This window comes from Varanus komodoensis, unplaced genomic scaffold (genome assembly GCF_004798865.1).
Source record: "Varanus komodoensis strain SLA01 unplaced genomic scaffold, ASM479886v1 scaffold38, whole genome shotgun sequence".
Classification (NCBI taxonomy): Eukaryota; Metazoa; Chordata; class Lepidosauria; order Squamata; family Varanidae; genus Varanus; species Varanus komodoensis.
In genome coordinates, this window is record NW_025335909.1 from 8,409,873 (window position 1) to 8,437,613 (window position 27,741).

Sequence of the window (27,741 nt, forward strand, 5' to 3'; positions counted from 1 at the left end):
ATGACGGACACCGTGGTGGGCGGCAGCAGCGGTCAGTGGGTGTACCAGAATGACAGACAGATGGCCCTTCGCGGCAGGTAAGGGACCGGGGCCTTGATCTTTCCCCTTTTCTCTGCCCAGGCCCACGTTTATGTTGTATCCGTGGCTCTGCCTATATGCTGTGCGATTCCACAGCATGCAGAAACCTTGAAGAGCATGGCTGCAGATTTGGCTTGCTTTCATTAAGACAAAACACGTTTCTAGTCCTTAAGGTTGCAAATATGTCTTTGAAAGCCTGCAGTCTCAGAAGCCAGATGTGGTGGGAGAAGGACAGCCACATGGGCTGGAGGGAGGCAGGAAGAGGGCCGTCTCTGCCCGCTGGTGTGTCCTTGCCCCATAATGGAAAAACAAGCCCAGATTAAGGGTGCAGTAAGAGGAAGCGGGCAGTTTGGCTTGGGACGGGTTGCAGAACGAAGCCCGCTCTGGTGCAGCCGTGTGGAGACTGTTAGGCCCAGCAGGTTCCTTGGAATTGCAGGCCTTTTTGGCCCACCCGACACAAAGGAACCATGGCTGCAGTTGCTTCTTCGCTTGGAAGTCTTTAAGCAGGGTGTGTGCAGGGGAGAAATTCAGAATTCGCTGAGCCGAGGGGAGGGGAGGCATCCCTCCAGCTCGTGCTTGGATGTGCGTGCACCGAATTTGCACGGCACTTTGAAGCAGGCACTTGAATGCAGGTCAGCCTTGGCATCTCCACTTTTCTGAAGTTTGCAATCCATGCTTGCACACGAAACGGGTGTACAAAGCTGTGCACGGCGCAGAGGGGTGTACGCAGGGCTGTGTGTATTACAGAGAAGTGTGTACAAGAGTGCCTCCGCTGAGGGGAAAACACAGAAGGGCACATACATAGAGAAATGTGGCAGCAAAGGAAAAAATGAGCCCACTGGATTGGCAGATGCTTCCCTTCCTCGTGGCAGGACCCCGCTCCCCTCCACGGCCACCGAACCCGCAACCCCTTGGAAGCGCAGCCCTGCTGGATCAGACCAAACGGCCCTCCTTGGAGCCAGCCCAGAAGGCCTGGAGAGTGCGGGCAGGGAGGCGAGCGGCGGCCCTGTTCCGTGGCTCCTCCCCAGGGCTGGCATGCCAAGGTAGACTGCTCCTCGGAGTGGAAGTCCCGTTCTAGCTGAGTGCCCAGCTCCCCTCCGTCCTGTGAGCTGGGGCTGCCTGAGGTGGGTGCTGCCCCCCAAGGCCCGGCATCCCTGGGGGACTGGAACCGCAGGCCGGTGGATCCGGCTGGGAAAGCGAGGCCATGCCTGGAATCCTCTTGGGCAGGGAGCTGCGAGGCCCCAGAAGCGACTGGCCGGGGGAAGCTCTCGTGCGCCGGGCAAGCGCCTGCCAAGGGCCAGTGGCGTCGGCACGGGTGCAGAGAAGGCGTGCGTGGGCGGCCCGGGGGGAACTCTGCCCCCCAACCCTGCTGGGCCCCTGGCGGTGACGCTGCTCGGCCCCCTCGATCCAGACACGGCCGGTCCTTGTCCCGCACACCTGCGCGACCGGCCATGGCCGGCTCGATTGACTTTTGCCTGTTAGTTCTAACCCTTAAGCCGCCGTCTATCTCCCGTCAACCATCCAATTTAGCAGCGGAATTAAATTCAAATAATTTAAATAATGTATGCATCTATTTCCCCGCAAGAAGTGTTTGCTCCTTATCAAATGCCTGGATGCCGGGAGCTGCTAATGGCTTGGCGAGAGAGTCCATTAGATATTAAATTGTTTGTAGATCGCTGTTGGAGAGTGCAGAGCAGAGGAGACGATGCTCCTCTGATTGTGTATTGATGTTGCTGGTTGACCGTAGATAAACGCCGGGCGGACAGCAGCCCCACAGGGGTCCCAGAGAAGATGGTCGGCCGAGGAGGGGGCAGCGCTGCCCCACGGGGCTCACCCCCTCCAGTGCTTCTGGGCCCCAAGGTCTCTCCGAGCTGCAGCTCCCCAGCCCCAAAGCCCGAAGGTCCTGGCCGTGGGGCGACCGTGCTGGGTTGCGCCCAGGGAGAGCCGGGCTTGCTTGTCCATGGGTCCCCCTGGGTGGCTTTGGGTCAGTCCCAGCGCCCTGCCGGGGTCACCTCCCCTAGCCGCTCAAAGATAAACTGGGGAAGGGGCTGGTCGTGTGCCCCTTGGAGGAAAAGGTGGCCGGGACGGAGGGAGGAGAGGGTGGCGGGAGGCTCTTGCTCTGGCGGTCTTCCTGGTACGGGGAAAAACGGTTCGTCTAAACAGCAGTGGCAAGGACGGTGGCCCCTTAAAGAAGGGAGCACCCCTTGGAAGAGGCATTCCCTCTTCTGGAGCGAGGAGTGAGCATCTCTGTGGCCACCCTGCCATGCCACGCCACCCGCCTCCGCCACTGGGCAGCCCAGCATGCGGCCAGGGGCCGGCTCAGCAGAGCCCCACACTCTCCTGGGTGGCCACCTCTGTTTTATCTATTTGTGTATGTTTCATTTTTCTGGGAGGCTCGGTGGGAGCCCCCCAGCCCCTGCGCCACACAGGCGGCCCGCAGGATGTGATCCGTGCGGCTGCAGGAGCCCGGGAGCCCCTCCTGCTATTCCCCACAGCAGAAGTGCGCAGCCCCGAGGTGGGGCTGCAGCGAGAGGGAGGGGGGGCGTGCGTGCGTGTGTGCGCGTGCAAGCTTTGCACTTGCCTGCTCACGGTATCCCTGCAGGGAGATGCGCAGTTTCTCTGCAGCGAAGACGCACCCCTCGCCTGGCCTTGTGGGGGGAGGGCTGCACGCCGCTCCCCATCCACAAGCTTCATTAGGATTGTTGGGGGAGGGGGTGGAGAGGGGGAGAGGTGCTTAAAGCATCCTTGTGTGTGCGTTTGAGGGGGGGGGTCCTGCCGTGGCCTGACCCACCAGGAGCCCATGCACAGTCGTGGCCCAGACGGGAAGCTTTGGGGGCCGGGGGCTTCAGCAGCAGCGGTTCTGAGCAGGCCCGACCCCTTCCCAGTCCGCCTGAACCGGGCCCTTTGGCCCTGCGTCCTGCCTGTGTAGCCCCTGGGAGTCGCTGCGCCCGCTCACGCCGCTGCGGAGTCCGCCAACGGCGCCCCATTGCTCCCCCTCCCCGAGGCCTCGGTGGCCCTTGGCCTTTGCTAGCCCAAGGGGGCGGCAGGCGCGGGTGGGGGGGACTTGGGCTGGCCAGCAATCGGGCGCAGGAAGCCCACGCCAGGGGCGGCTCCCAGGCAGGTTGCTCTCCGTGGTCCTGAAACCTGGCCCTGAGCTCCCCCCTCCCCCCGGTCGCATCCTGCGCTGGAGCCCTGCCTACTCGGCCCCTCCAAAGACTCCATAAGCCCCCCCCCCCGAACAGTGGCCCTCCTCTTGTTTCCCAGGTGGCCCATGCCTTTCCTGGCTGGGCTCTGCTTCCCCCTCACTGGCCGAGGGGGCCCCTTCCCCCCCCCCCCCCGACCCCTTTTCCGCCCCCTCTAAATTTCCCCAACAACCCGCGGGGCCGGGGGGGAGGGGAGGTGGATGTCCAGGGCCCGCTTGACTCCCCCCACCCGCTTCTATCTATTGTGATGGCCTGTGCCTGATGCAGCCAGAGCCCCCGCTGACTTTCTCTTCTCCTTTTGCACGCCGCTCCGAAGTGGAAAAGAACAGTAAGTTCTCTTTTGGCCTGTTGTGTTTTCCTCTTGAACGGAGACGTTAAGCATTTCCCATGGGACAGAAAGCATGGCTTGTAGTGCCTTCTGCAGTGTGGTGCCGCTGATGGCGTGTGCGATTAATTCAACGTAGCTGCCTTTGCAGAGGGGTCTCTCCTCCTCCTCCTCCTCCTCGCCTCTGTCCATCCTTCCCTTCGCTGCAAGTCCTGCCCCCCACCCCTCCGTGGCGAGGCTGCTGTCTCGTTGCTCAGAGCAGCTAGCCGATGACCAGCCGATGAAGGGCCGTGGGTGCTGGTAATGGCAAGCGGCAAATCTGGCAAATCCAGGCTTACCCCGAACGAGCCGAACGCCCGAGGCAAACATGACTCTAATTAGTCCCCTCATCCCCGCCCTAACCCGGATTTGTATTCGATTTGTACTCCACGAGGAAGGCTGCGTGCTTCCTCATTCCAGGGAACTGCTCCGGCCTCCTCCTGGGATGGGCCACGGCCCTGCTGGAAGCGGGACCGACCTCGGCCCTCGTTGGTCTAAGCAGGCTGCAGCGCACAGACCTCGGTGGTTTGTGCCCTCCGTGGGGCAGGCAGGAAGCCCCGGGCTGGCTTTTCCAGGCGGTTTGCACCGAAAGCCTCGAGCTCAGCCGATCTGGAGGTTTGATCCTCGCCCCGAAATCCTTCGTGGGTTCCGATATTGACAAGAGGGCCTACGACAGAACGTGACACTCGCTTTGGCGCTGATTCTCGCCAGCCGCCTCCCCTACCACAAACTCCATTCCTCTCTCCTCCCTTCTCTGGTTCTCTCTCTCTCCTTTCCCACCTTTAGTCACCATTTTATGAGCGCTTGCGGTTCCTCCCTCTTGGATTTCTTCCTCTGAAGTTCGTTGACTCCTTCTGGTACCCCGGAGAACTTCAGTCGAGCCTATTGCTACCTGCGTCTTCAAGGGCGGATGGCTCTTCAGCCCAGGCTCCAACAATGGGGCGTGTTATTCCTCCGTCTTGTCTTCACTGTCTTTGTTCCTTACAAAAACCCCCCAAAAGAGGAGACTTGGCTCAGCAGAACGTCTCTTCTGCCTTGCCCACTGTCCCTCTGGCACCGCTCTTGCGATTTCCTTGTGAAGTACCCAACACGTTTTCCCGATAATGAAGGCAGGTGCTGAGAGCGGGGAGCTTTTCAAAGCACCCCCTTCGCTCTCAGGAGAGCTTGTCTTCCTGGCCTCCGACTCCTGCTGAGACACGGTCTCTGCCTCAATGCCTCCCAAGAGGCCCCGCTCGGCAGGGGAAAGGACGGGAGGCGAGATCGTTGGAAAGCCCCCCACAATCCGATGCTTTGAGCAATGGGGAGAGTGACTGGTGCTATTTTTATGCCACCCTATTTAGCTCCCCGCCACCAGCTTTGTTCCTGGATCCAGCTGCAAATTTCTCCTTGTTCTCGGCAGAATAGGATCATGCCTAGCAATTGCAGCTCTCCGAGCCCCTCTGTCCGCAGACAATCCGCTCCGTCGGGTGGGCGTGATCTGCGGGGCGGCTGGTGTCGTGTCACGGCCCTGATCTCCCTCGTGCCGAGTGCCACAAAGCCCTCCTGGCGGAGCTTCTCCCAGCTGCAGGAAGAAAGCTCTGGCATCGCACTGGAGGCTTTGCATCGCAAGCCACATCCCAAGCACCCCCAGGCCGTTGAGAAGCCATGCAGCGATGATAGTAGCCTTGGGCGCACGCTGGAGTTCTGTCGGATCGGATCGTGTTAGAGGCTTCGTGACATTTGCATGAAAATTCCCATGGCCCTTTGTGTGCACGGACTTGGCTGGTGGCACGGGGATCCGTGGCTAAGCCTTCGAGAGTTAACCATTCACAGTCCTGGGCCTGGATGGCCACATCTCCTCCAGTCCGACTTTTGGAATCTCAGATTCTTTCTGTTCCTCATCTAAAGCAGCTTGCCAATGGAGGCAAAGACTTAAAAAGCAATAAACTGAAGCCACATTCTTCCGTGTCCCTAGCTATAGGTTACCCATCAGGGCTTCAGACCCAGAGGGTTCCTCACACCAGAGCTAAGAAAGCAAGGGTTCATGCCGTGGCTACATAGACGACTCCATAGCCCAGAATACCCGAGAGTTCGTCGCTTGACTCTGAAATGCAACCAGGCCCTGTCGGCTCGCTGTGGCCTGGCCTTGATGCGCTGCAGAGGGAAGGATGTTTCTGGCGGGTGAGCCCTGCTGCCGTCCTCGGCCTCGTTGCCAGCGGGAGCTGTGGCCAGGCCTCAGGCCACGGCGCATTGATTATCCGCGCAGGAGAGCTAATACAGCAAGGGGCCCAAACAAAGCTGCCTTATCGATCAGCAGGAGGGAGGCGGACCAGGTGGAATTCGGCGACGCTGCAAACATCACACCGGAGCGGCTGTTGTTTCAGTCGTGTAAGCAGAAGCCACCGCAATAGACTGGAAGAGAGTGATTAAAGGCGTCATAATATGTGGCATCTAATCAGCCCATTGATCTGCCGCCAAAGGTTTGGCTTGCCATTTCAAATCGATACGTGAAATTCAGCCTCTCGCCGCCTCCATCCCTTTTTGCTCCTTTGCTCTTCACACCTGTCCTTACATGCTCCTTACGCCAGGCCTTCCTGCCCGGCATCCTCCAGATGGCCTGCTGGGAGTGATGGGACTTGTAGTCCTGCACACCTGGAGGGCATCAGGTTGGGGTTAGGCTAAGCCTGAGCTCCCGGAGCCGTTTCTTAGAAGGCAGCCAGACAGTGGTCTGTCCGGCGCAGTTGTGCTTCTAATGGGGCGCCCGGGTGCGACTTGGCACGGGTTCCAGTCCTGTGGCCCCTCTTAGCCTGATCGGCCCTGGGGACGCTCTGCGGGGCCTGCCGGGCCTCCGGAATGGCACCCCGGCAGCCGCTCCCCCGGCAGGCGCTTCTCTCCGCTCGCTCGCGCGCGCGCGCCTCTCCTCCGCTGGCGGAAGGCTGTGCTTGCTCATTTCACGGTCACAGTCAGAGCAGATTGTAGAGAAAATTGCCGCGTCGAAACCCTCCCTGGACAAAAGGCCCGGCAGCTTAGTGATGGGAACGAGGCGGCGCTCGCCTCTCTCCAACGAGCCGCGGGGACGCGGGCGCATCTGGGTCCTCGCGTCCCGGACCGTGAGGGCTTCAGCAGCGCCTGCGTGCGGACAGCTCCTCGGGGGCCGGACGGGGCCGTGGCAGCCCTCCCGGATTGCCTAGCGTGGCGGCCAGGAGGCCGGGCGGGCTCGGGGGAGGCGGCTCAAGACCCCCCTGAGGCTGGGCTCGGCACCCACTGGCTGGCTTTGGTCTCGGCCCCACCACCTCACCGGCCTGCGAGGAGGATAAGAGCGAGCGGGGAGGAGGTGGGGAGTTATGCATGCTGCTTCAGCTTGCTCCCGGGAAAACAGACGGAGAGAAAGGTGATAAATCAGAGGATGCAGCAGCGGATCTGTAGCAGTGTCAGTCTTCCAGCCCTTCTCCATGAACACAAACCCCACGGGGGTACTTTCCAGCTCTCCCGCAAGACGGGGGCGGCTCTCAGCCCGTTGCCCCGGAGCTGGGGTGCATCTGCGTGCTCCTCCGCCCGCATCCGGACTGTGGACTCACCCCTGGTTGTGTCCTGCGCATGACCCTTGGGCCATGGGCCTGGCACTCAGCAAACCTTCACAGTGAGGTCCCTCGGCTCCCGTTCGTATCTCTTCCTGCGCCTTAATGCCACAGCCTGTGCGTCAGCGGCAACACGGAGTCCCGCTTAAGAAAAGCTTCGCTAAACCTGAGCTTCAAGACCGTGGCAGTCCAGGTCTGTGCACGGGACTGTACCGCTTGTATCGCACGGTGGGTGCGATTCTTTTCTAAAGACCTACTTGTATGTGTCACAGACGTGAAGCATCTTTCGTCAGCCCAGAACTTTGTGGTCCCGCTGCCCCGTTTCCCCACTTCCCTTCCCTCGCTTTATTCGCTGTATTTCCTAGAGATAAGGGAGGGTGGGTTGCACACTGAATTCTGGATATATTTAGCAAAATATAGGCTGCCAGGCTAAGGAAAACAAGCAGACAGATTCCCACGACAAACTGCCCAGAAAGCTCTTGCTCATTATTCCAGCAGGGCAAACGGATTATTAAAAGGAGTTGTACTGGCAGCAATAACAATAATTTTGCACTTTACCATTTTGGGAGGTTTTCTCCCCCCTCCGCTCCCAACTTTTGAATGGGGAGAGGCCAGCCTGAGTGACGGGGCTTGTCTTCCCAGGCCTGGTGCCCTCCATACAGTTTAGGCTCGGCAGCTGCCAAACTCGCTTTGTGCTTCTTCCAGAGCCCCCGGGGGTGGCTGGCCGGCCCACGGGAACCAGCCGGAGCGGGCGTGGAAAAATGAAGAGCTGACGGACGAGGAGAAGGAGATCATCAACCGCGTCATCGCGAGGGCTGAGAAAATGGAGGAGATGGAGCAGGAGCGCATTGGGTACGGGGCCCAGTTGGCCGGGCAGGGTGGGCGTCCCCCCGAGGCCTCTGCTTCAGCAGCAGCTGAGTGGGGCTCGCATCCCAGTCCAGTGAGGCACCGGGGCAGCTGGGCCGTGGCACTGCCTCTCTGTGGAGGGGACTCTCTCTCGGAAATGGGGCAAGCCACCCCCTGCACTGGATCCTGGGCAGCGGGGAAGCGGGTGGAAGTCGTGCCGGGGGTGAGCGGGATTCTTCGTGAGGGCCAGGGCGGCCTGTGCGGCTCTCCGGTGGTGCTGTCCAAAGAGCCAACGGTCAGGAAGCCAGGTAGGATCTGGGCCCAGGAGGTCAAGGAGAGGGCAGGCCTGCCCCCTGGGGAGCTGGGCTGGCTGGGCAGCTCCCAGCTGCAGGAGGAGCTCCGTGGGTCCAGCCCGCCTCGGGAGGGCCAGCTGCAGTACCACCCCCGGCCACCCCTCCAGCGGTGGCGAGCAGGAGCGCCCTCCTCTGGTGATGCGCTGTCCCGCCAGAGGGAGCCGCCTGTGTTCCCTGGTCGGACCCTCTGCACCAAGACCGTGGGGCCTTCTGGGCTCCCTCGGGCCCATTGTGCCCTCCGATTCGGGCCCAGGGCAGGGACAACATGCCCCACCCCCAGCCAAGGGGCAGAAAATCTGAGCGACCGCAAGGCTGTGCAGCCTGCCCACCTCCACCCTGGACTGGGGAGGGCACCTGAGCGATCTCCCCGAAACGGAGAGGGCGGCTCCGTTCTCCTGCTTGTGGCCAGGAGCCCCAGACCGGGGCACGTGTGGGGCGGAGGCTTGAGGAGCGCCGCAGGGTTGTGTCCGAAGGGCAGTCTGTGTGCGCCATTCTGCAAAGGCCCCTTCTGTGGTCCCTGCTCGTCCTCCGCGCTCACCAGCCTGGTCAGACGGGCGCAAGTGGCTGGCTTGACCCCCCGCACTGCACCATTTCCCTCCAGCAAAAGCAGCACGGGGGAAATGGCACCTTGTGGGCGAGCCGCTTCCTGCCTTTCTGTGTTAGGACAGTTGTGTTCCCCCGCTTGCAATTGAACAGAAAACAAGCATGAAGCTATGTTGTGAGTGTGTTGCAAACATTAATAACGGCCCTCGTGGGGTTTTAGCATTTCCAGCCGTCCAGAACAGAATTGGCAGCCCTGTCTTTGAAACCGCATGCAGTTTGAAATGCAGCTCACTGGCATTCCTTTCCGCCACCTGCGCTCAGCCTCCACCTCCCACCTGCTCCTGGCTGTGAGGTGTCCTAGGCCCTGAGGAGCGTTTCTAAAAAGGCATTGGGACTGCTCCCAAGCCAGCCTCCACCAAGCCAGCCCCCTCGAAATGCGTTGGACTACCATTCCTACCAGCCACATGCTGGCTGAGGGACGGGGATTGCAGTCCAGTGCATCTGGAGGGTGCCAGGTTGCAAAGGGCTGTGCTGAATTCTCTTGCCTGGCCTTTTCCACACGCCCCGCTCTTCACGGACAGAGCAAATCAAGTTCGGTCTTCTGCAGTCGCAGCCCTGCTCTTTCCTAAAATGCATATTTAATACGATGCATACTACTGGCCTGACACCATAAAGCTGGCATTTTGCAGCAGCTTTATAAACCCGATGCAGGCTAGAAACTTGACTCTGTGTTTAAAGCGAGACTGCTGCCTCCAGTAGCCGGCCCTCGGTGCTGGCCCCACACCGTGCTTGCAGGCCATCGCTGACACGGAGCTTCCCCAGAGCGCGCAGAGACCGAGCGGGCAGGGGGCAGAAGGAGCTGCTGCAGTGCCGCTCCCGCCTCCCGCATCCCGTCCGGCTTGGCTGCCGCCGGCACCTGAGTTGTTCGCCGAGCCAAACTTCTCGTCAGCGAACGACTCGACCCAGAAGGCAGCCTGTTTGTGAAAGCGGGTCAGCCGCGTGGTCCCGTCTTTCCCAGATGGATGGAGCAACTCAGGGAGGTTCGATCGAAAGCAAACCGGGCTGGCAAATTGCCAGCTTTCCCGCTGTGGCTCAAATGGTGCAGGCTGTGCGGCTGAATCGCCGCATTTAAGCTCCAGTCTGTTCTCGTGGCCCAAATGCCGATGAAACGGGAGCTGGGGCTGCGTCCCCTCCCCTCTCCGAGTGTTGACTCGCTGCAGGAATCTGTCGAGATTTCTCATGTGGAAGGAGGAGAGGCAGACGCCAAGGCTGGATGCAATTAAAGTGGGGAGGGGGAGCCATCTGTCCGGGGGGCTTGTTTGTGGGGAGCTGAAAACTGACAGCAGGATGCAGAAACCTCCTTTCCTTCAGCAGAGCATTTTCCTGCCAGCAAATGAGGACGGCAACGAGGTTCCCGGAGAAATTGTCTGCCTGTGCAGTCGGCACGTGGCAGGGAATGGGGTTCTCCAAACCGCAGGCTCCTGAACCCGCTGCCGGTCCCTCGGCCGTGTTTCCCTGCCCCACCGTTTTGGCTTTTGCAAAAGTGCCGCTTTCTCCTTCACTGCACATTGCAGTGGGGGGGGGGGGCGGCCCCGGTTGGTCCCTTCTTGGCCACGCCAGGGAAGGAGGGCTGCCCGGCTCTGCTGTGCTGCTGGCACGGCCGCGGGTGGCGCTGGTGTCCCGGGAAGCTCCTGCCTTGGGGCAGACCCAGAGCAGGCCGGGCCAGGACTGGGCCAGGACCGGGACCCCGGCACGTCCTCTTCCTCGCGGCTGTCGTGGCGCAGGGGCTTTGGTGGCCGCACGCAGCCACAGACCCCTCCCCCGTGCACCTCCTGCCGGGCTGACCCTGTGTGTGACACGAGCTGCCCCATGTGCTCCGCACCCCCACACGCCTGGGCCGTGGGCACGGCCGCCGCTCCTGCTGCAGACCTGGCACCGAGGCAGGCGAGCGCATGACGCCTCCTCGCACACCGGGAGCCGCTTTAATGGGTTTGTCAGATTTGGGTCACGCCGCGACGGGAGGGTGAGCCGCTTCCGGTGGGACTCATGCGCAGGCTGGGGGTGCGCCGCCCTCGGAAGAGAATAGATAATGCGTCCTCCTTGCAGGCACTATTTCTGTCTCTTTGGGGGTTTTGCGAAGTGCCTTCCCACCAGCCGAACAGCCTCGGAGCGTTTTTCTTCTGCTTCGTAGAGGCAGCCCGGTGGGGGCGTTCAGGGCAGGCCGGAGACACTCCTGCCCCCTCTCCGGCAGATGCAGGCTGATGGGTGATGTCACCCGTGCAGTTGGGAGAGCCGGGGGGCCCTGGCAGTGCTGCATCTGGGCTGGGCGAGCCTCGCAACCCTGCACCATCACAGTGGTGTGAGAGGGGCATTTTGCACATGCTCCAAAGCGCGCTCTTCCTCGTGACCTGTGCAACAGTAGTCTGCACATAATTGTATTTAAGCTCCTCTTCCAGGGTCGGAGAGCATCGCTGTGTTCTGGGACCTGGTCCCGTGTTTTGCATTTTATAAAGACACTCCTGCGCAGAAAAGGAGCTGTATCAGGCTCCAGGAGCTGGGCTGTGAAGCGCAAGCCATTGCTTCCGTAACCGTACGCCTGCCCCCAGTGGCTCCGCGCGTCCCACCTGGGCCAGGCGAGGCAGGTGCCAGGAGCATCCGACCTCCCCTCTGTGCCACAGTGGAAGGGACAGCCACCGTGTTTTCCCTTGGGCTGCATGTGCTGTCGCCTTATGCCACCCCGTAGCCAAAGCGCTCCGGACAGTGTGCAGAGGTGCACAATCCGGCATTGTGTGTCACACAAGCAGCTGCCGTCCAAGCTTGGAAGCAGACGATGCGCCCGCCCGCCTGCCCGCACGCACGCACCCGCACGCACCCGCAGCATTCTGCACTCCTCCCAGGAGCGGCTTCCGGGCACCGAGTCCGGCCCACCTGCCCCCGGGCGCCTGGTGTGACCCGTTGTGCCCCCCACAGGCGCCTCATGACCCGCCTGGAGGACATGCGCCGCAACGTGGCCGGCGACGGGGTGGGCCGCTGCATCCTGTGCGGGGAGCAGCTGGGCTGTGCGGGCGCCAAGGGCATGGTCTGCGAGGACTGCAAGAAGGTGAGCCCCAGGCGCTCGCTCGCCGCGGCGGCGCACGGCCCTCGGGGGGCGGGGGGAGGGGGCTCCCCGGCCGTGGCTGGCTCCCCACCGTCCCGCCGGGCCGGGAGGGAAGGGGCGCTGCTGCCCCGGGCTCCGCGGGGAGGCCGGAAGTGGGCCTGGGCAGGGCTTGCGTGCCGGGCGGGCCGAGCCCCCGCTGCCCTCGCTCGCCCCGTGCTCCCGCGGCCCTTCTCTCCCCCGCAGAGCGTCTGTACCAAGTGCGGCACCCAGGCCACCAACAGCCGCCCGCACCCCGTCTGGCTGTGCAAGATCTGCCTCGAGCAGAGGGAGGTGAGTCCGCCCCGGCACGAGACGGGGGGCAGCGAGGCGCCTCCCCTGCAGCCGGTTGGCACCGCGGGGCTTGGGGGTGCGGCGGGCCCCGGGCAGCCTGGAGCGCAGCAGCCTCCGGGGAGCTTCCCTGGCGGGAGCCGGCCCTCACACGGGGGCTGCCCGCATCCCCGGTCCAGGGCCTGGCGCGAGGGCCGGAGGGCCGGGAGCCACGGGGACAATCCGTGGCACATCGCAGGGTCGCTGTGAGGGTACGGCTGGAGGGGATCTGCAGGAGCGCCTGGGGCTCCGTGCAGGAGGAACAGAGGGGCGACTGGCCTCGTGGGCCCCGTTCTCTCTCAGCCTGCCCAGGGCTGGGCCTCGTCACAGGAGAGTGGTCCCTGCCTCCGGATGACCCTCCAGCTGGGCTGAGAAGGGCCCTGACCTTTGGAAAGGCCCGGTCTGCCTTTGGACCCAGGACTGGGTTTGATGCAAAACCTAAAGATGCATCCGGGGGGACGGTGGAGCTACCCCGGACTGAGAAAAGCTTGCCTTTGGAAAGGAGGAGCAGCCGTGCCTGCCGCGGGTGACCGTTCCCACCCTCGCCCACGCAGGAGAGGAGTAATCCAAGGCTGCCCCTCAGCCGCTCGGCTATTGTGTTGTTGCGTGAGTCCCCTCGACAACAGTTGTGGTTTGCGGCTGAAATGCAGTGCCAAACCACAACAGGTTTTGCTCCTGCTCCTCCCGCATCTGCCCGCTTCACTGCCCCCAGTGAGGGTGCCTGCTGCCCTTCGAGGCAGAGCCTTCCACTGGGACGGTTATTCTGCCAGGTCGACTCATATTATATCGTTTTATACTGTCCTTATTTATTTATTGTTGTAAGCCGCCCCAAGGCTTCGGCGAATGGGGTGGCATAGAAGCCTTCTAAATAAATAAAATAAAATAAAATAAAATAAAAGGGCACCGGGCGCTTTCCTGCACCCGCGCCAGTGCGCCCCCTCACGGTCTCTCCTCCGGCCTCTGCAGGTGTGGAAGCGCTCCGGCGCCTGGTTCTTCAAGGGCCTGCCCAGGCAGATGCTGCCGCAGCCGATGCCCATCAGCAAGGCGAAGCCGCAGCCCCCGCCGGGCGAGCCGGCCCCGTCCGCCCAAGAGGCGAAGCCGTACCCTCGCCCGCAGAGCCACGGTAGGCAAGCTGAACGCACGGACCCTCCGGGGCGCTCAGGCCTGGGGGCAAATCCCCAGGCCCCCACCCCAGCCCCGGCCGACCCCCCGGTAGCAAGATGCAGGAGCCACCACGGGGGGGGGGGCGGTATCTTCACCCCATGTTGCCTTTGGCATCGCCCTGCCCCGGGGGCGCAGCTCTGCAAGAGGGGGGGTCTGGCTGCCGAGCTGGGGGAGCGCCGGCCCCTCGGCTGGACGGAGAAGCGGTGCAGCCTTGCGTGCGGGGCCGGGCCCTAGTCGCCACGCGGCCACGCCGACGCTCGCTGGGTGACCCTGGGCCAGCCACGGATCGGCGGCCCCTTTTCACCACCGCGTAGCCAAAGCGCCCGGGAGGCCGGAGCTCTGCAAGTCACTCCCCAGGGGCTCCTGCACCCAGTGCGGGCCAGGCTGGGTTGGGGGCCCCTTTTGCCGCCGCTTGCCACAGTGGGCAGCAAAATGCCCCTGGGAAGCCCGCGTGGGTCAAATCGGGCTTGACAAAGGGGTCCGTCAGTGGAGGAGGTAGGGTGCAGGCCGCCCTGGGAAAGGGAGTGCTGGGGAGCCACGTGGCTCTCCGGGGCGAGTGGGGGACGCAGGGCTGGCGTCAAGGGCCACCCACGTCCCCAGCACGCTCGTCCCCTCTTCCTGCACCCAGGCGGCGACGCTGCCATTCAGGGGACCCCTGGGCCGGGGCTTTGAATGCAGGCCCCCAAATCCCTCCCGGCTCAGCCTGGCCCGTATTGCTCGCCTTTTTCTTGGAGTTTTCCGGCGTTCTGTTTCCCTCTTGTGTTTTGATCAAGTCATGGTTTTCGTCTTCGTTTTCTCCTTCTTGGTGGTTGTATTGTTTTGGGAAAACGATGAGGTAGTAAATATGTGAGTGGCAATATATTATGAATTCCTGTTATCAATCATGATCAATCGTAGGATAATGATGAGTGATAACAACAACAGGAATGGAGGTGCCATTATGTGGCAGCGCAGCCCTGAGCGCTGCGGACGGAGGGCCGCTCCAGTGCGCAGAATTCCACCCAAACGGAGGAGCTCGATGTCTGTTGCATCCATTCCCACGGACGCCCCCGCCCCTGCCGGAACGGAGCCTCGTTCGGGAAAGTTTTGCAGGGAGAATGCGGTAGCTTTTCTGGAACGGCACCAAAGAGAGCTCTGCTTTACATGCCCGGTCTCCCCGCGCCATCCTGCTCTTCCTGCCAAGCAAAACTTCAGAGAGATGTAGATGAGCTGGCACTGGAATGCTTATTCGGCTGCCGAAACATCAAGAGCGTGGCTTTTTTTAGCAGCGAAGGTCCAAGAGTTGCTTCCGTGATGAAAGGGCCGCACTGGCTGTCTCAACGCGCCCACCAGGGACGAGACCCCCGGTTTCCTCAGTGGGGGGGGCACCAGCTTTGCCGGCAGGTCCCGGCATCCCCTGGCAGGGCGGGAAAAGCTCATTCCTCGAACACCGGGGAGTTGCGGCTGCCAGTCCGTGCCAGCAACACTGGGCTAGGAGGAGGAAGCTGCCCCAGCCACTGTTCCACGTTCCTTTTAAGCCAGACCCACATGTAGGATCATGAAGACCAGAACATTGGGTTGGTTTTTATGGAAATGCTGTAGCTCAGAAGCAGGGGGAGCGAGCTGACTGTGGTGCTGAATCCCTGCCTGGCTGTTCAGCCCCACAGACGACCCTTTAACGGTTCAGACTGCGATCCAGAGGGGCTACCCAGCCCCGGCTGTCCCTCGGGCTGAGCTGCCTGCGTCATTTTGTTGCTATCGGGGCTGGGGGGCGGGGTGGCTGGCTCCAAACCGGATCGTCTGCCATCATTCCGCACGGCTGTCAGCTGCTCATCAGGAGCTGCTAATATTGAGTGATTGCCCCATTATTAAAATCTGGATCACTCTGTAAATCTCGCAGAATTGCTGCGTGCCCACAGGGACCCCAGGCGGTGGCTTGGTGATGGATGCTGTCAGAACAGTCATTAACTTGCTCGTTAGAGCAGCAGATGAGCCAGGCAGACTCTGTGAAGCCTCCTTGGCACCCGGGCTTTGAGCTGTCAGGGGAAGGAAGCGCTGTGCCTCCAGCCCCTGCAGCAAGAAGCCCACCCACCCGTCCAGGCAGCAGCCGCTCCCCTGCTCCCCTGCGGTGAACAGAATTGCTCCCAGGTGACCCAGAAGTGGAATCTCTCGCAAACGCTGCCCCCCTCCCTCTTTCTCTCGATGTTCCCCGAGTGGCTGTGCTGACCAAGGGGTTGCTGAGCTGGTAACACTTTCTCTGAAAGCCAGTTCCAGGCATGCTTAAATAGAACAAAGGGATGACACAGATTAATATGAATTTAGGGTTTCTCAGGCAAGAGCCTGGGAATCTGTTTTCGGCCTGGGCTTGCCAAAGATTTTCTTCCCCCTCCCCACCGCAAACATTCCCCGGAAGGTGGCCCAGGCTTGCTGCACACAATAATTATAAGCAGTATTGCTTTATGATCCCGTACGACATTTGCATGTTCCATTTAGACAGTTCTTTCAGGCAAGCAATTCACGAATCACGTTAATTAATAAATCAATATAGCAAAGGTGCCAAGCCCAGTTTCCCCCCTTCTCCTCCTGGATCCTTTGCCCACCGACTGCGACCACCAACCCTCTCAGCTCCTAGGCCTGAAATGCATTTCTGCCCACCATGTCCAATGCCCAGTTTCCCAGCCAAGCCCACGGTTGCCGTGCTCATCCTTGGCCTTCCGCACAGAAGGCTTTCCCCATCCTTAATGGGAACGTCTGTGAACTTTCCCTGGTGTCCCTGCCTGTGACATCACAGCAGCGTAGCCAGCGAGCTTTCCGACGGCCAGCGATTCCACCCCCAACAATCAACCCCTTAGCTATTCGCTTGGTCTGGACGCTAGTCTTACAAATGCTCACCTACCACTCCAAATATTAAACCCAATATTCGTTTACATGCAACAGTATCAACATCACAGCTTCAAATGCACCGTCACAGCTTGAAGCTCACGAGGAGTCACAGCCTGAAATGCACCACAGGGAACAGTTCTAGCTACAATCGCGTGGAAGGCGACGGAGAAACAGCAAGATGGCGCAGTGGCGCAACCGGTTCTGATTAGTCGCAAGCCAGATGACGATTAATCTGGACACATGGATGCTGGGGGGGGGGGGGGTGTCTGCAACATGGCCACATTTTCTGCCCCCTGAGCCACACTGGGAGATGTTCTGGGGGAAGGCAGGACGGCCCACTGCCAAGATGTTCCTCTGCGCGGCTCCGGCGCTTAGGAACGACCTGTGCGCTCTCCTCAAAGGATCCCGAAGGCCTTCGGAAAAATTAAGCTTTGTGTGCCGGCGTGACGTCGGCTTTGTTTACATTTGCTGTCACAACAGGGAGGTGACTTTTGCCGCTGTTGGTTTTGCTTCCCAGGCGCCGAGCCAGCTGCACGAACCGCGGCTGCGGTCGCCTCCCGTCCAGGCACGCACCCGCAGCCTCACCGCAAGCCTCCCGAGGCCAGGATGCCGCCGAGCGGCAGCGAACGTGCTAGCGAGGGTGCCGAGAGCCGGGATGCCGTCGCCGAGAGCGGAGCCCATCAAAGCCCTGGAGGTGAGGAGGATGCTCTGCCCATCTTTCCCCCCCCCCCCCCCCGCCCCGATTTATATCCTGCCTTTTCCTACAAAGGGCTCAAGGCAGCTTACATCATTCTCCTCCTCCATCTGATCCCCACCACAACAACCCTGTGAGGTAGGTTGGGCTGAGTGTCTGACTGGCCCAGAGTCACCCAGTGGGCTGCATGGCCGAGCGGGGACTCGAACTCGGATCGCCTGAGTCCCAGTCCCGTGCTCTTCACCACTGCACCACACTGGCTCTCTTGCTTCTGTGCAGCTTGGTAACCCCCAAACTGGGGCCTTTGAAGCAGCAGGCCCCAGATCATGGTGACGGAGCTGGTGGGGTTGATTTTGCTATGGAAAACGAGCACTGCGGTGGCCTTTGCGTCTCCAGTTGGGAGGCACGGAAGGAACCTGGAACGTTGCTTCCTTTCCCCACTGAGTCAGGACTGCCTCTTTGCGGTGCTAGCAGCTCTTTGAAGGCCTCTGTTGTCACCCATTCCTTGACTCTTTTAAACTGGGTATGTGAACCAGCAGAACTCAATGTCGCCAACGTTTCCTGAACTCCGTCACAAAGCTTGCTCCAACTTGAGTCCATTTGTTTATTTCTTGTCACATGCAAATAAGTGCACACTTCATGCATATTTTTCCAGATTTATGCATCTGCTGTGCACGTCTTTGAAATGTGCACCTCCTTCTCCCGGTCCTACAGAGCGGAGGACCTCTGCCGTGCAAAGGTCCCTTTTCATCTTCCCGTTATTTTCATGTCGAATTGGTTTTAATTGAGATTTCAGTGTGAATTGTCGGGTGCTGTGCGATTTTTCCCTGTGCTTGTTGTCACCCGCCCTGAGATGCGAGCAGTGGGACCGTCTATAAAAGCGTTAAAGAAATGCACGAGTGAGAGAAAGCCAGAAGGAAAGCCGAATGAAGGAGTGGCAGCCGCTCCGTGGCAGCTGTGTGCTGCAAGGCCCATGTGCCTGCCTCTCCAGCAATGCCGGCCCAGCGGAGAGAAGGCTGTCTGCCCGACAGACGGCTCAGCGGCACCTGCCTTCTCGCAAAGGCCTCTCGAGCGGGAACGGGCAGGTGCCAGCCAAGTTGACGTGACAAAACCGGAGGCCACCGTTCCTGCCGGGCCCGGCCTCCCGGGGTGCGAGCCGCAGCGAACGGAGGCCTTTGCTGGGAGAGCTAATTCGGAGCCGTCTGGTTGGCAAACAAAGGGCGACGTGGCAGGAATCCCAAAGACTCCTTGCCTGCGCAGGGCATGTTTAAACAGCACATTGCGGGAGAAATATCTCGATTGCGTCCTCCTCTGACCTCTGCCGTATGGAGCGCTGGCTCTCCGCTCGGCTGAGTGGCACAGAGGTGCGGTGCCCCCTTCGTCTCCTGAAAGTGGCTCGTGGGAACCGGAGCCCCCACATCGGCCGGGCTGCCCTGGGCACGCAGCTGTCCGCGGAGCGAAGGCCGGCGGCTTCTGTGGGGCTGTCCGTGGTGCTGAAGCCGGCTCGGTCCAGCGCGAGGATTGCTCCTCTCCGGGGCCACCGACTCCCTTCCTCTGATGCTGCCGGACCGGAAGTTCTTCTTCCTCTTGGGTCAACCCAGCGGGATCCCGGCCACGCAGCAACTGCCCTGGGCGTTTATAAGCTGTTTAATATGCTCGGATACTGGGGTCTCTGGAGAGGCTGAAATTTCAACAGTTACTTAGGGCAGAAAAATGTCGCGGCTGGAGGGGCACGTGGGGAGAGGGGCCTTTTCAGGCCAAACCCGCGTAGGACTGTGGCCTTGAGGGTGTGGGGCGCACACCCCGTGCACCGCGCTTCCACTGCTGCAGAGGGAAGGGCATTGGCGCTGCTCTCGGGCTTCCTTGGCCACGGGGCCCCAAGCCTCGGCGGGAGGGCAGCCCACCCAAAGGGGCTTTTCTGGATCCCCCTGCGTGGACTGGCAAGGGAATCGGAGAGCAGTCAGTGGAGGTAACTCGAGGGAGCAGCGGAAGGGAAGAGAAGCGAGGCCATGCTTTCGATCCAGCGCCTTGCGCCCCTGCTTCCCGGCGCAGAGCCGAGAGGCCCCTTTGGGCTGGGTCCCTTCCCCCACCCTAATCCGCTTTGGCATCTCCCCCTGCAGGCCTTAAGCGGGCCAGTCCTGCCCATGGCGCTGGGGCCAGGCCGTCTCCTCCGGCACCCGAGCAGAGCCCACCGGCGCCGCCGGCCGAGCCAGGTATGCTGGGGTTCAAACCACAGGGCCTGGACCAGCCAAAGTGCTTCCCTTCGAATCTGCAGACACTCGGGAAGAAACGGAACCTCTGTGCCGGAGAGGTTCACCTGGTGCCGTCACTTTATTCTCTCTGGTGCCAGGCTAAGAACTTTATATTTTCCCAATGTTTTAAGGCTTGATTGTTTTAATAGAGGTTTTATTGCTGTTTGGAAATTTTATTAGGATGCTGTGTTTCATTTTACTTTGTCTTATTGTTAAAGCGTCCCGAGAGCATGGTAAGGGACAGTCTAGGAAAGTTTTAAATTAATAAAATAACTAAATAGATGGGGTGTTGAAGATGGCAGAGAGGGAGAGAATGAGAAATAGGACTTCCTCGTTCAAGCGACCTCGTGTGCCTCTCCCCCACTTTAGGACCTGCTGGAGGGGCCAGGCAAGTGATGGGTCCTGCCGGCCGTTTCCCGGAAAGACAAGGTAAAGTTCTCATCTCCATTTGTAACATGGGGGTGGCAGGGCTGGCTTTTCATCACTCTCTGCTCTGGAAATCTTTCTTCTGCATCCCAGACGGACTCAGAGGAAATTTTTTCAGGCAGCTCCCGTTATTCCTTTGGAGGCTCTGCCACTCGGGGTCCGTCAAAGTGCATCTGCAGTGCTGGTGGGGAGCTCCGGGCCCCCCCCGGCTGCCTGACCGTCGTGGCGCCCTTGGCCGAGCCCTTGGGGACTGGCTTGCAGGGAAGCTGCCCGGAGAGACAGCGGCTCCGTGGCTACCGACCTGCCCTGGGAAGGCGTGCCGGGAGGGGAGGGCTGGCCGGCCCAGTGACGCAGGGGCTCCTCTCGTGCCCCAGAGGCGGCACCCTTCCTGCTCGGGGAGAGAGAGGCGCTGCGCCCCACCTGGGCTCCGCTTGGACTCGGCCGGCTGCCCGTGACCAGTTGCTTCCCTGCTCCCACAGGAAGCCTCTCGATGGCTGCGCCCCCAGCCGACACCGGCTACCCCACGCTGGGCCCGTCCCAGGAGGAAAGGACGGGCGCCGGGTTCTCCTCGCCCGCAGACGAGAGGCCCGTGCGACCGGTGGCCCCCTATGGCCAAGCTGCTGCTCCGCCAGCCGCACCCGCACGGCAGCCTCCTCGAGAGGAAGACGACGAGGACGAGGCCAACAGCTACGACTCGGACGAAACGAGTGGGTAGAACCGGGACCTTCCGGGTGGGAACCGGAGGAGTTTGGCCAGACCAGCCAGCGGGCCGGTGAATCCCGTGTGGTGGCCGACCGTGAGAACCTGCAAGCCGGGAGGAACATGACGGCGCCTCCTGCCTTGCTCGCCGGCCTAGCCCCCTGGGTCTGGAGGGAGCCTGCAGCCCTCTGGGCCAGTAGCCGCGGCCGCCTTCTTCTCCACGAGCGTGTCGAGTCCCCCTCCAGATGGGAGGCTGGTGGGCCAATCCAGGGAGGAGGGGTGGCCATCCGTGGCGGGATCCACGACAGCATGCCTGCACTCTGGGTGCTGGGGAGCTTGGGCTTGGGGGCTGTTGCCCTCATCTCCCGCGTGTGGGATTCCTGTTCAGCCACTGTGGAAATGGAGCACAGGACTAGGCAGATGCTGGGCCTGATCCAGTTCAGCTGCTCTCATCTCTTGGCCACGGTGGCGGCTAGAGAAGGACGATGGCGCATCCCCTCCATGCACGCTGCATACGGGCCCCCTCGCCGTTTCCACCCCTCCCGCCTCCAAGGCTTCAGCAGGTGCCCCCACAGCAGGCGCCGTTCCTTAAGGAGGGGAAGCTCGCCGCCTGGACTCGGAAGCTTGCTCCCGGTCCGGCACCCGCTCGGTGCCTGGCACGGAAGGGCCTTGCTTTCGTGAGGTCGTGCCAGGCCTCGCTTCTCTCCCACCCCGCCCTTTGGCCAGCGCTTGTACGGGGGGCGACCTGGCTGGTGTTCTGAAGGGTGTTCTGAGCGGCCCGGGCCTGGGTGTGGGGCGTGACCGTGGCTGCCCTCCACGGAGACCCACGAGGTCTTCACGGGGCTTCCCTAAGCGCTTTCCATGGCTGCTAATAAGCCATGGGGGTGATGGAGTGAGCCGTGCTCTCTCGGAAGACAGAGCCCCTTCTGACCCGCTCTGCTTCTCTGTTTCTACAAATTTAGTAACTAGCTAGCTAACTCAATACACGCTGGCCTTGTAAGCCCCCGACTGCGGCAAGCAGAGGGCCAGAGGCTTTCCCTCAGTCCGTTGCTCCCCCTCTCTCACCAGCCACCCTCGGGGCCCTGGAGTTCAGCCTCTTGTACGACCAGGAGAACAGCGCCCTGCAGTGCACCCTCCTCCGGGCGAAGGTGAGCACCACCCTTCCGATCCAGCCCCGCTCTGCACGGGCCTCGGTCCGGGCGCTGACGCGTCCTCTGGTCGGAGCACGTCTGTCCTCACCTGGGGAAGACCTTGCTGCCCTCCTGTCCAAGGCTCTCCGCTTCTCTCCCCGGGGGGGTGCGATTTGGGTTCTTCCCCCGGCAGCAGGAGGAGCCGGGCTCACTGCGCATGTGTGGCCACCCGAGGGGGCACCTGGAATCCCTGGCCACGTGAAGCAGCGGCTGGCGGAGCCTCCAGTCCCCGGAGGCCCGCCTTGTGGAGAACCCCTTGCTGCGGCTCCCCACCCTCCTTGGCGCCCCGTTTCTGGACCCGCCTGGCCAGCTTCGGGCGGCCGCTCGCTTCCTCCTGCTCAGAGGCACCCCTGACCCCAGCGCCCTTTCTCCCCCCAGGGCTTGAAGCCGATGGACTCCAACGGGCTGGCGGATCCGTACGTGAAGCTGCACCTCCTGCCCGGGGCCAGCAAGGTAACGCGAGGGGTCCTTCGTCTAGCCAAGCGCTCTCCGGGTCTTCCTGGACTTCCTTCCCTCTCTGAGAGGAAACCGCATCCTTCGTGAGCCAAGTGGCGTTTAGGGGGGCCGCATGTCCCGCCTTGGGAGGAGGACGGACCGGAGGCGGTTTGCTGGATGCTGCCGGACGGTCCTCTCCTGCTTCCCACGGGCCCTGTGCGGGCAGCGCCGGCCCTGGGGGCTGGTCCAGCCTGGCCCTTCCGTTCTTTGGACAGGTGAGAAGGACCCTCTTTCCACCCTTCACAGCCTGGAGAGCCAAAGGCTTGCCTACCCCAGCCCCCTGTTTCCGGGGCACACGCTGCCCTGTTCCCCAGGGCCCGTCACTCAGCGGCTCTGCCGCTTTTGCTCCTGTACGGAAGCTGCAGCGGCTCAGGCGCATCGGGGACACACGCACTGAGCCGGAGCTGTTCGTGGAGGAAAAGTGGCACGCCGTGCTGGATAGGCGCGACCCACGCCCCTCCGGGGGGTGAACCTGCCTGGGGGGTGGCCTTCAAGACCAGGGATAATGCCTGTAAACCCCAAATAAATCCTGCAGGGGGCTCAGAGCCCCACGGGCATAGGGGTCACCAACCTGCCCTTCCCTGGCAGCATCGTGGGGTCTGTGTGTTCTCTCGCATTGTCAAAGCTTGTAGGCTGCAATACAGGGGGGAAAACACCGTAATAAGCGTGGAGTCACTTTCCAAAGGTGACCTTCTTAATGTGGCGTGAGCCGTGGGCTAGGAAATCTAATTATTGCCAGAGCTTTACAAGATCAGTTCAAAACCTTTGAAGGTTTTTGCCAGTCCCAGTTGTTAGCATGGAAAAAAGGAGGCGACTCGGTTCCTCTGACAGATTTTGGCCTTCCTCTCCGTGTCAAAGGACAGCTCAGCAAATGTGCGTTCTGCAGGGCAATTACGTTCTGTGTAATAAACTTCCGGGAGGGAGAGAGCTGGATCAGACCCAAGCTAAACCCCGAAGGCGGTTTGCTTTGCGCAAGGAATGTAAACCCTTCGGTCCTGCCGTGGCTGAAAGTCACAACACAACTGTGTGCCAGTCCTCAAATCCAGGCAGGGCACGAATGCATTACAAAATGCACCTGAATTTTCAAGCAAATGCTCTTTTTTCAATCACAAAGTTTGGGTTAAATGGAATTGATTGTTGGGAGACAAAGAAACTGTAGTCGACAAATGGGTCTCTCTCTGATTTGGAAGAATTCCTCAGGAAAATTATTCAACCAGGAGGGGGGTGGGGAATCCGTGGCATGGCCGAGTAAGCTTGCGAAGGCTGTTCTGAAATCCCCCCCTCAATGCCTTATTAAGGATCCCCCATAAAACCAACACAATAACATGCGCACTGACACGCAGCACGCGACTGCACACTGAAACAAATTTGGTTGAGTCCAGAGGGGCTCAACCCAGTCCATTAAACGTGGTGGTTGCGTTGCTGGAAAGCGTTGCCTGCTTGGCCCGGTCAGAGCCGAACGAAGCCTGCCTTGATGGGGGAACGTGCCCATTTTGGTGACGCCTTGTTCTCCCCTTGTTCCTTGGCAGTCAAACAAATTGAGGACCAAGACGTTGAGAAACACCCGGAACCCCGCATGGAACGAGACGCTGGTTTATCATGGCATTACAGAGGAGGACATGCAGAGGAAAACCTTGAGGCAAGCCACGGGCTGGGCGCGGGGGCCTGGCCAGGGCAGCCTGTGTCGGGTTTCACGCTCTCAGTCTAGGGGTGGGCTCCTCTCTCCAAAGCACCAGCTCCTCTGGCTGGTATTCTGTGCTGGGACCCCTTCACGGCTGGCATGCGGTGGCAGTCAGATGAAGGCAGAAAGAAAACGGGGTCTTGGACAGGGCCCAGTGGGTCCCGCTGCTCTGACCTTTTCACTGCGACAGCCACGGGAGGGTGTTGTCTCAGCAGGGAGCTAAAGCCAGCGGAAGGACGGTGGGGGTTGGCAGGATTTGCCCCATGCTCTGCTCTGCTCTGCTCCTGAGGAGCCGGCTAGTCTGCTACAGACCCTCTCCTGGTTTCGTGGCCTGCTGGGGACTCTTCCTCTAAGCCGGAGGACAGTGGCAGAGCTGTCCCCTGGCTTGCGGGCTCTGAATTAGTCCCTGACCGTCCTAGCCCGTAGCGTCGATGCTGCTCCGAATCTTCTGCTGCGCAGTGGAAGGTCTAGAGGTCTGGGCGTCCTGAAATTGGCCTCTTGCGGAGCAGCTGCAAAGAGCGTGCTGAGAGGCGGTGGCAGCAAATGCACAGGGGCCCCGAGGACCATGAGGGGCCCCACTGAGGGCCACTAGGCTAGCAAGAAGCTTGGAGCCGCCGCCACGGTTGGTGGGAGGGGAGGAACATCAAGAAGAGGCAGCGACAGCCTTGGCAACGGAGCGAGGTGGCAGAGGACGCACCTGCAGGCCACTTGCAGAGAAGCGTGAGCTCGGCACGACCCTCTTCTCAAAACTGCTTTAAAAAAATCCAGCTGCCAGAGGAGGGTTCAGTGGTGCCCAGCTGATGCTTTTGAATGGAAAGGATCCGTGATCCCTGCCCGCCTTGGCTAGTGGGACTTGTCGCCCAAGGGGCACTGGGTTGTCCCCCCAGGGCTGGGCATGTAGCCTCCCGGATGCCAGCACAGAAAACCACGCGGGCCCCCAAAGCGAGAGGCAGTGTTGCGCCGGCTTGTCAAGGCCCGCAGAAGCTCCGCGGGGGCCTGGTGCTCATGGGCAGAGGGTCCCGAGGTGACCGGTGGCTTTGGCCGGCAGGCTTCCCAGCGGCAGGACTGGGCAAGGCCGTGGGCACGTCTGGATGCGTCCCTGAGGTGCCTCCCACTCCTTTCAGGATCTCCGTGTGCGACGAGGACAAATTCGGGCACAACGAGTTCATCGGGGAGACGAGGGTGGCTCTGAAGAAGCTGAAGGCCAACCAGAAGAAGAACTTCAACATCTGCCTGGAAAGGGTCATCCCGGTCAGTTTCGGGCCCCCTTGGTGGTGTGCTGAGGGGGGGCTGCTTGCACGCCCCCGCTGCCTCGGTGTGCTGGCGCTGCCACGTGGAGCCCCGGAGGGAGGCCGACTGCCCAGCTGCAGGGGCTTGGCAGGCGCTCCGGGCCCGGCAAAGGGGGCGATGACGCTCCGGAGGGGAGTGAGCACGTGGGGGGAGCACACCTCGCTTGGGGGGCTGGCAGGCGGGTGATGGAGGGACGGCACTGGGGACCTTCCGCATGCGGAGCCCCTGCTGATCATCTCGGCCCGCTTGCCGGATCGTTCGCTCCTACAGGCCTCGCACGCCCGCTCTGACTGGCAGCATCGCCAGGAAGGGGGGTTCCCTCCCCGGCTCTTGTCTCTGGTTGCTCAGAGATGCCCCTGATGGAACGTGGAGTGCGCATGCGCCATGCTGCTCACTCTTTCCGCCTGAGGCCGAAACTCCGCCCTGGAGATGCGCTCTGGGGCACGTCTGAGCTGTTGTGGGTGCAGCTGGAGGCGAGAGGGGCTGGGCCGGGGACCCCAGACCCGCCTCTTGCAGCTGAAATCTCCTTCCGCCAGTGGCTTGGACCTGCTGGGGGGCATTCACTCCCCCCCCCCCCCGTCTTCATCCGATGCTTCTCCACAGATGAAGCGGACCGGCACGACCGGATCCTCCCGCGGGATGGCCCTGTACGAGGACGAGGTAAGGCGCCACTCCTCACCGCCGCCCGGCCTCGTTCGACTCCCCGCCAAGGAGGCCCTCATCGGAGGACCCTTGGCCCTGTGGCAGCCCGCTTCCATGGAGGGGCGGGCTGGGTGTGCAGCCCCCCCACCGCCGCCTTGCTCTCCACAGATGGGCCAGGCCGGCGACGTGGAGGAGCGGGGGAAGATTCTGGTGTCCCTGACGTACAGCACCCAGAAGGGCGGCCTCGTGGTGGGCATCGTGCGCTGCGTCCACCTGGCAGCCATGGACGCCAACGGCTACTCGGACCCCTTCGTGAAAATGTGCGCCCGGTGCCTCGCTCTTTCCGCGGCGAGCCCGTCGCCGCACGGCCTCCGCGGGGCCCTGGGCTGGAAAGGTCCCGGACGAGGCGGGATGCTGGGCGGGCCGGTCCTGCCCAGGTGCTCCCTGCCATCCCCCGGATGCTCCTCGCTCGGGCGGCGAGCCCAGCTTTGCACCCGGCCCGTGCCCCGGCCATGCCTCGCGCCCCCTCGGCGGGGCTGAAGCCTCTGCGTTTCCCCCCTTTCAGATGCTTGAAGCCGGACATGGGCAAGAAGGCCAAGCACAAGACGCAGATCAAGAAGAAGACGCTGAACCCGGAGTTTAACGAGGTGAGGATGCGCGGTCTCCTCTCTCCTTGGCGCACTCCTGCGTCTGGGAGGTTTTTGCAGGGCCCGGAGTCTGGATAAAGGCAGGACAGTGACGTATTGATGCTGCCCCCCCCCCCCATTTAAAAGAAAAACCCTTTGGTGGCTTGAGGGTGGAGAAGCTCTACGGGGGCTTCTTGACCTGTGTCGCCCCTGTGTCCTTGGCGCTCCCCCCAGATGCCCTGACCCCAGAATGCCCCTGAGCTGTGCCATGCTCGCAAGGTGTGCAGACTTCACTTGTGAAACGCTCCAGGCGCAGGATGAGCCAGGCACGCCTGGAGAAATTCTCCCAGCACGAGACAAAGAGCGCCTCAGCTTGCGGCCTGTGGGGCCGGCTGCCCTCGCGCTCGCCACCGGCAGCTCCTCTCCTCCGAGGAAGGCGGGCAGCTTGGCCGCCTGACAGTCGGCGCCGACCCGTTCTTTCCGACAGGAATTTTTCTACGACATCAAACATGGCGACCTTGCCAAGAAATCGCTGGACATATCGGTTTGGGATTACGACATTGGCAAGTCCAACGATTACATAGGTGAGCGCTTCCTATCCCCGAGGCAGGAGGGCTAGTGGGCGGCCTGGGCCGGGTGCGGGGCTTGCGGGGCTGGGGGCAAAGCACTCCCTGTGGTCCCTCCTTCACGGAGCCGGCCGCCCCCCCACCATGGCCGGCCGCCCCCCCGGCTCCTCGGCCGCCCCCCCGGCTGCCCCTCGCCTGCCTGGAGCAGGAGCCGGCAGTAGCTGAGGCTGCGCAGTCGCAGGAGGAGCACGACGGAAGCAGCGAGCGGGGTGTTGCCCGGAGGGGAGAATGGCGCGTCCGCCTGGCTGCACCCGGCCAGGTTCTTCAAAGAGCGTAAAAAGTTCTGGGGGCAGAGCAGGAGAAGGGCGGGGCTTTCTGAGATGGGGGACGCGTCTGGGAGGGCGTGGGTGATGCTCGGACCGGATCAACCCACTGCACGGGATAGTGGAAAACGTTAAGGTTCCACTTGATCGGATGCTGAAGTCCCGGCTTTACAGACAGACAGCGGGGCACTGATTTGGGCTGGCCGGGGGGACAGCGCCCCCTCTCTGTGGGGTGCCTCCGTGCCCAGCCTCGTGCCGTTAAGGGGCCTCCTTTCCACTCCTCTCCCGCACAGGAGGGTGCCAGCTGGGCATCACTGCCAAAGGCGAGCGCCTGAAGCACTGGTACGAGTGCCTGAAAAACAAGGACAAGAAGATCGAGCGCTGGCACGCCCTGCAGAACGAGAACCACGTGGCCAGTGACTAG

At 61.7% G+C, this 27,741-nt stretch overlaps 1 protein-coding gene across 1 annotated transcript; it reads left to right on the forward strand.

The window, feature by feature from the left end:
• RPH3A (rabphilin 3A) lies at window positions 1-27,741 on the forward strand. Its single transcript, XM_044440717.1, has 18 exons — window positions 1-77; window positions 7,908-8,054; window positions 11,915-12,044; window positions 12,285-12,371; window positions 13,374-13,587; window positions 16,978-17,127; window positions 19,248-19,340; window positions 19,749-19,808; window positions 20,285-20,512; window positions 21,573-21,652; window positions 22,073-22,147; window positions 23,719-23,828; window positions 24,995-25,121; window positions 25,764-25,820; window positions 25,971-26,122; window positions 26,368-26,449; window positions 26,916-27,012; window positions 27,611-27,741. The coding sequence occupies exons 1-18, from the start codon at window positions 1-3 to the stop codon at window positions 27,739-27,741; spliced, it is 2,097 nt and encodes a 698-aa protein (XP_044296652.1).